Genomic DNA, 7816 nt, shown 5'->3' with positions numbered 1-7816 from the left:
AAAAAAAAAAAAAAAGTCAAAACTTCTACAAAGCATTCAATAGCCAGGTGATTAGAAGTATATGCAACAGATATAGTTAAACTAATTGGTTATGTAAAAAAGTGTGAGCGCATGGGTGTTTACTTATCGGGGCAAATGCATAATGGTAACATAAATCTTCTCTACGTACCTGCGATGCTGCACTGAGATCTGAACTCTTCTCAACTAAACTGTCCAGTTTCTCACCTCGTGCAAGTACACTGTCAATAGTCTTATGCTGTATGAAAGAAAGAGACACTTATGAGAGAGAGAGAGAGGGGATTCTGACATAGCAAACAGTTTGCCATAAGAAAAAAAGGATCAAATCAACATGTTATTAGAAATCCAAAGCCAAGTCAAACTAAATATATTCCTTCAAAATTTCACTAAGTATTCTGGTTGAAACATTGTAGCAAAACTATGAACAGAAAGTTGGGGATGGAAAAAACTCCCCACCCTGCTTGACCCACCCTGCCCTGCACAAGCTTTCCCCTCCCCAAAGAGGTGACAAGGCAATGACAAGTTTTGCTCACCCCACCCCAAATGTCGATAGATATACGTTTTTATTTAATACATAGCTTTTTTTTTTTTTTTTTTAACATAATCTATTACCCTACCCCAAATACTTATTTTTTCTCTCTTTTAACACTTGCAATTGCCTCTCTCCTTTCTTTTTCATCTCTACCTCGTTGATGCCGAATCCACCTTATTAGGGATGACAAAATACTTCCAACCCGCCCTGCGCAGGTTTTCCCCCACACAAGAGGGGACAGGGCAGGGATGGGATCCCCCTAATTCAACCTGCCCCACCCTGGCCCATATCCATACCTATTAAAAATTTTACAATAAAAGGGGAACCACCCATGCGAAGGGAAAAAGGGGGAAGGGGAGAGTTAAACAGATATCTCATGTGTAGAAGTAGATAAACGTGGGCAAGCTAACCACCCACTTTTCTACCGAACATGAAAGGAATAGGTCCATAAGTCAACAATTTGTCTGATATATTCTTCTTTTACTATAACCCCTAAATGACATGCTTCTGTCCGTACTCGCTCAGCGCTTCCTACAACTCAACTTTTCTTTGAATAAAACACAAGAGGAGAAGAAATCATTGTATCAAACCTTGTTAAATTTTAAATCACCATATGTCTGCCAAAACTTAAGCATAAACCACTGAAACAAGAATTTGCAAGCTAATAAAAAGATAACATTAAAGGTTACCAAAAACATATGATATATCTAACTAGAAAATGATTATCTAAGGCTGTGTTTGTTTCGTGTAAAACGTTCTCCGGAAAATATGTATTTTCCGGAAATGCTATTTTCCGGAAAAGGAAAATATTTTTAAAGTGTTTGGTTGAATTATGAAAATTGTTGTGGAAAATATTTTCATGTGTTTGGATGTATTCTAAAATGCTATTTTCCGAAAAAATTTTCACATTATTACAAAAAATTTCAACATCGCATCCAATTCAACAACAATTTCCGACAGCAAATTCCGGCAACAACAACACAACAACAACAATAATCAGTTCATCCAAAAAAAAAAACAACAACAACAATCAAATTAAAAAAAAAAAAAAAAAAAAAAATTTTTTTTTTTTTTTTTAACATGATCTATTACCCTACCCCAAAATACTTATGTTTTCTCTCTTTTAACACTTGCAATTGCCTCTCTCCTTTCTTTTTCATCTCTACCTCGTTGATGCCGAATCCACCTTATTAGGGATGACAAAATACTTCCAACCCGCACTGTGCAGGTTTTCCCCCACACAAGAGGGGACAGGGCAGGGATGGGATCCCCCTAATTCAACCTGCCCCACCCTGGCCCATATCCATACCTACTAAAAATTTTACAATAAAAGGGGAACCACCCATGCGAAGGGAAAAAGGGGGAAGGGGAGAGTTAAACAGATATCTCGTGTGTAGAAGTAGATAAACGTGGGCAAGCTAACCACCCACTTTTCTACCGAACATGGAAGGAATAGGTCCATAAGTCAACAATTTGCCTGATATATTCTTCTTTTACTATAACCCCTAAATGACATGCTTCTGTCCGTACTCGCTCAGCGCTTCCTACAACTCAACTTTTCTTTGAATAAAACACAAAAGGAGAAGAAATCATTGTATCAAACCTTGTTAAATTTTAAATCACCATATGTCTGCCAAAACTTAAGCATAAACCACTGAAACAAGAATTAGCAAGCTAATAAAAAGATAACATTAAAGGTTACCAAAAACATATGATATATCTAACTAGAAAATGATTATCTAAAATCAACAATCATGAAAATAAAAGAAACATAATTCAATTGTTCAAAGATATAGCTTCAAACTAACGACTGTAGCAATAACTCTATACTTACGAGGATAATTTTAGTTTCATCCAACTCCCTCTGAATTTTCAACAACTTATCAGCCTCCGCAGGGTCCTGAAGAGTAAATAAGAATAGGTGGAAAATAAAAGAAAGTTATTTAGTTATAACTAATTACTTTTGAAGCTTCAACAATTAACAAAAACAGAAATGAAAAAGAAAAAGAAAAACCCAGTCTATTTTCCAATCTTAAGCAATAAGGAAAAATGGAAAATAATAATACCTGGAATTTCGCTAAAGCTTCATTCAGATAGGGCCATGGTTGGGTACTATCTGCTTGCACAGTCTTCCACGTATCACCAAAATTTTTCTGATACTCATCTAGCACCTGGAAAACATTGTAATCATCATATATATGTTAAGAAAAAATCAAGTGTTAATATTTCACCAGTACTACATGACTCTCTCTCTCTCTCTCTCTCTCTCTCTCACACACACACACACACACACATTGTCAAGCCTTTACATCCAAACAGACATTTTAGAACAACCATGGTTATGAAGACGTGGCCATCAAGGGCAACAAGAATAATGATCCTAGTACGCCTGTTTTTCTCCTCCAAATCTTTTCCCTTCCACCTTAAGGACAATATTAAATCATAACATAAAATGTTACTACTTTAATAACCAGGAAACTTCTAAAAATTAGACAGCAAAAGTACTACCAAGTACCAAGTCCTCCACAATGTTCATGTACATAGATAGTGTTTGTAATGGTAAAGGAAAAAGACAACCACAATACAAGAGTAACTAGTTCGTAGCAACTATGAAGCCGACGGCCTTCTTTTCCTCTGCTTCATAAGAATTCAAACTGAACCTACTCAAACTGCCTATTGATTTCTGAAATACTAATGAGTTCTTGACATTTCAAAAAATTAAAGCAAGATTGAAGTGCCCAATTAAATAAATCTAATATTTAAGCCATTATATTTGTATCTCATAGAACATCAAACCAAACCACTGTAAACTTATACCAAAAAAAAAAAAACCTTTAGCTTGGCGAACAATTATCTAACACATTGATACACCCTTTTTTTTTTATAAGTAATAAAAACACAAAAAAGGGCTTACAAAATGTAGACAAAAGTAAATCCCAAACGAAAAATCAACATCTAAAAACTTAAAAGGTCGAGAAATAACATGTAGATACAAATTTTTAGCTTCTGAAGAAGAAAGTGTGTACCTGGTTGAGCAGTGAAAAGGCGCTCCGAACCGGGTAGTGATCATCCATAAAACCCAAAGCACAAATGCCATTCCTGTTGTAAGCATGCACCTTGTATTCTATTAAATACAGAAAACCAAGAAGGAATGTAATGTCTCAAAATCTTGATAAACAAATGAAGATAAATTATACATGCTACTTTCTAACACGCAAAGCATAAGAAAATTTCCATCATTCAATTTCAAAAGAACCAGGTTTCCGGTGTGTGCGTGTGTTTGGTAGAATAGAATTGGAGCATAGAAATTGGAAATCAAAAGGTATTCATGGAATCCAATAAATCCGAAATCGTAATCATATAAAATCCCAGGGGAATTCCAATTCCAATTCCAAAGAAAAAACCTAATAGAAAGAAAATGAAGAGATCGGGGGACCTTCGTGCTGGACGGATTGGCGTTGGGAGGGAGGGGTACGGCTGGCGACGGTGCGAGCGACATTCAATTTCAAAAGAACCAGGTTTCCGGTGTGTGCGTGTGTTTGGTAGAATAGAATTGGAGCATAGAAATTGGAAATCAAAAGGTATTCATGGAATCCAATAAATCCGAAATCGTAATCATATAAAATCCCAGGGGAATTCCAATTCCAATTCCAAAGAAAAAACCTAATAGAAAGAAAATGAAGAGATCGGGGGACCTTCGTGCTGGACGGATTGGCGTTGGGAGGGAGGGGTACGGCTGGCGACGGTGCGAGCGACGAAGACGATGAATTCTTTGACGCTGGACCTCTGGAAATACCCGAAGTGGCTCACGTCCAAGGCGTTTGCTAATATCACCGGATCTGTGCCCTCCGGGTTGCACTTCAATACCAATAGCGCCGTGATCTTCATCTTTCTCTCTCTCTGCCTGATTGCGTGTAGTTGTTTGTAACAGTCTCTCTCTCTCTCTCTCTCTCTATCTGGTTGAGAATGAGAATGGGAATGGGATCGCTGAAAGATGAAAAAGGAAAGGAAAGGAAAGTGAAGTGGGAAGGAAGGAGAATAATAGTTTTATTAAAGTTTAGATCCGCTGCGACTCAGACTATACTATGTTCTATATGCCTTGCCGACATCACCAACCCTCATCATTCATCCCCTCGTTTTAACCTTTTTATTTTTTAATTTTGGAATCGTGGTGCTCAATTGTGCGTGTGTATTTAGTTGATCCATTGCATTGGATAGTAATAAAACTAAACTAAATACAGTACATTTTATAAGTGAATGTTGTGTCACTCTCCAAAAGAAACCAATTAATTGTAATGAAATATTCAAATTTTAACCAATGAAATATTATTCCATATTCCCCACCGCTGAAAAAAAAAAAAAGTGGAAAAGGGCCAATTTTAGGGAAACTATGTGAGGTTACTCTGGAAGGACAGCTTCTGGAATAAGGGAGCTTAACTTTAATTAATACTTAATTTTACTTTTTTTTATTTATTTATTATCTCGACAATTTTTTATATATATTATTACCATATTTTTGGGTTATTGGACCAATTTATTTATTTATTTACAAGACACTTGGCAAAATAAGAGAAAGTGATGCGGGGAGCTTCAGTGTAATTGCCAAGTCATAAGTAATTTAATTTGGGATTAAAGCCAAATAAATGACAAGTGGCGTTAATTTAAATGTAATACTTTTTTTTTTTTTTTACAAGATAGAATTTTATTCTAACCTAATTTAAGTGTATATGTGTATAAAGTTCCCTCCTGGAGACTTGATCCCCGGCCCTTGCCCCATATACTCTACAAACACTTATACTTGTAGGGTGACTATCGCACCAAGAGTGTACGGTGGTAATGTAATACCTTGGTAATTCAGAGAAAATAGGTAGTTATCTTGAAGAGGTGGCGAACAGTTACTTAAAGTAGTTACTAAAAGTATCAAATATGAAGACACGTGCTAAGTAATTAAAAGCAACCGGGCGACAGTTGCCTCCAAATGGTTAAGAGAGGTTATCAAGCCTTGTTATTGGCAAGACATTTGGCAATAGATAGACCATAAAGAAGCGATATATGACAAGAGGAACCATACATAACTATCAAAGCCTCAAGTATAAATAAATGATAATTCTACAAGAAAAGGACACCACACACAAATAAGAAGAAAATAGCACAATTATGAGATCAATTGTACTTAGATTCTTAGAAGATCTAGTAATTCTTAGGCACTCAAGCAGTCCTTAGGTTTTGTAGAAGACTTTATGCTTGTGAGTTTATTTCTTTTGTACTCATGATCTTATTCAAGCAAGTATTTATCAAATTTGATGCAATATTTAGCAGTTAGTTTTCCTAATTTTAATCAATTTAGTGTCAGAGTAATCAATAAGGGTTGAATTAATTATATTTCCTGCAATTAACTTTACTTCAAGATGATTTGCTCTGTAGTAGTTCACTACAAAATTAACTAATACAGAGCACCATTAGCACACCACTACCACTGCAATCACATTTGCCACCACCATTATCACCACATCACTTTGTCTAGGGCCATGCATCTACATAAAATATTAATAATTTTCAGTGCAAGCCAAATGTTATAAAAATTTTTCATTAATTCATGAGTCACAATGAAACACATAAAAAATTTTTTTTTTTAGAAATTTATTTTCATATTAAAAATATTTTCAAACAAAACAAACAAAGTATTCAGAAAATTAAATTAGGACTAATTAAAGCCCACTAAACAATATAGATTTCGACCATAGTTTTAACATTAGTGTGCTATTTTTTAGCTTCAAATAAAACTTTTTAAAGGATGGTTTGAGTTACTTCAATTGGTAAAGCCTTTTATTGTCGAATAATATATTTGAAGTTTAAACCTTACATGCACCAAAAACTAATTGATGTCTTGGCTAAATGATAAAAAGTAGTCTTCATAAAGCGGATACTATAAGTTGAAATTCTACATATTTTTTTAATAAAAAAAATGTTTTTAAAGAAAAACAACTTATTAAAAGGAAATTTTTCTTTACTTTTAATTCTCTCTCTCTCTCTCTCTCTCTCTCTCTCTCTCTCTCTCTCTCTCTCTCTCTCTCTCTCTCTCTCTCTCTCTCTCTCTCTCATGGGGCAAGGAACAATGGAGTCCCTCATTTGGCTGGTGTTCCAAAAATAGGTTTCATAAGTTTTTTTTTTTTCTGATAAATATGATATAATTTCAACTTATAATATTCCCTTTATGATGATTGTTTAGGTGTCATAATTAAAAGCTATCAATTGAAAAACAAAAGACCCCTAGAAAAAAAAAATATTGGCTTATATATGCTTTTGGTTCGTAAGTTATGGAGATTTCATTTTGGTTCTCTAAAAAAAATCATTTCATTTTTGTCCATACTCTTTTTAAACACATTTCAATGTGAATCTTACTGTCATCTAGCTCAAATTACTAATATAAAATGCTGATGTTAGTGAATAGGAACAAATAGCTTACATGTCACTCAAAAGACAATTATTAAAAAAGAAAAAGAAAAAGAGTCACTCAAAAGGCTATTAATATAGCACTCTACTTGAAGAGTTGGGTGCGTTTCCATTTGAATGAGGAAGGCAATTCGGTTATAAGTTATAACTGGCTGGCTTGATGGGTTTTAAGCGGTTCGGTGAGATATAAGATGTTTATGCCATTTAATTGAGTTTGAAGATTGATTGCCATTTGATTGTTTTGTAGGCTTTGAAATTTGTTTTGTGTTTTTAATTATTTGTTTAGTTATCAAGAATTTGGAAGGAATCCCGTAAAATAAAAACTGGAAGGAAAAGTAGAAGAAAGAGGAAGAAAAAATGCCATTTAAGCTGCAATGTGCCTTTATTAACACTGATAAATATTGTTATTGTTATTAACACGACCAATTTGTTAGTCGCCAAGAGGCTTGTAGGTTTTCTTAAAAAAGAAAAAGTCGTTTTGTAGTTCAATTGGTATCTTTTGATGTTTTCAATAGAAACATTTAGAGGCTGTTTGGATAACATTTTTTCATTGCTCAATTTTCGTCACTCATCACTCATCACTCATCACTTTAAAATACCACACCCATTTGGCACCATCACTCACTTTCCATCACTCAATATTTTTTACACTATTTGTGGGTTCCATACCTATCACTTGGTGCAGCTTTTTTTTTAGTACCCAGATCACCAGAACCCAATGAAAAAAAAAAAAAAAAAAAAAAATATAGTGAGAAAAAAGTAATTTAAATTGTGGGTTCAAATTAAAACTATTAACAACTTACTACTAAAGAT

General features: G+C 34.3%; 1 protein-coding gene across 1 annotated transcript; it reads right to left on the bottom strand.

Annotated features, from left to right (window-relative positions):
* Nucleotides 1-61: 61 nt before the first annotated feature.
* On the bottom strand, nucleotides 62-4622 carry LOC112019858 (VAMP-like protein YKT61). Its single transcript, XM_065775878.1, has 5 exons — nucleotides 4246-4622; nucleotides 3577-3674; nucleotides 2617-2721; nucleotides 2385-2450; nucleotides 62-256 (listed from the first exon to the last, which is right to left on the bottom strand). Exons 1-5 carry the CDS (start codon nucleotides 4436-4438, stop codon nucleotides 77-79), a joined length of 642 nt encoding a protein of 213 aa, XP_065631950.1. The 5' UTR covers nucleotides 4439-4622; the 3' UTR covers nucleotides 62-76.
* Nucleotides 4623-7816: the final 3194 nt, after the last annotated feature.

The sequence above is a fragment of the Quercus suber genome, unplaced genomic scaffold (genome assembly GCF_002906115.3).
Source record: "Quercus suber isolate HL8 unplaced genomic scaffold, Cork oak 2.0 scaffold_121, whole genome shotgun sequence".
In the NCBI taxonomy this organism is placed as follows: domain Eukaryota; kingdom Viridiplantae; phylum Streptophyta; class Magnoliopsida; order Fagales; family Fagaceae; genus Quercus; species Quercus suber.
Note: the sequence above shows the minus strand (reverse complement) of the source record. Positions and strands in the feature narration are given on the sequence as shown.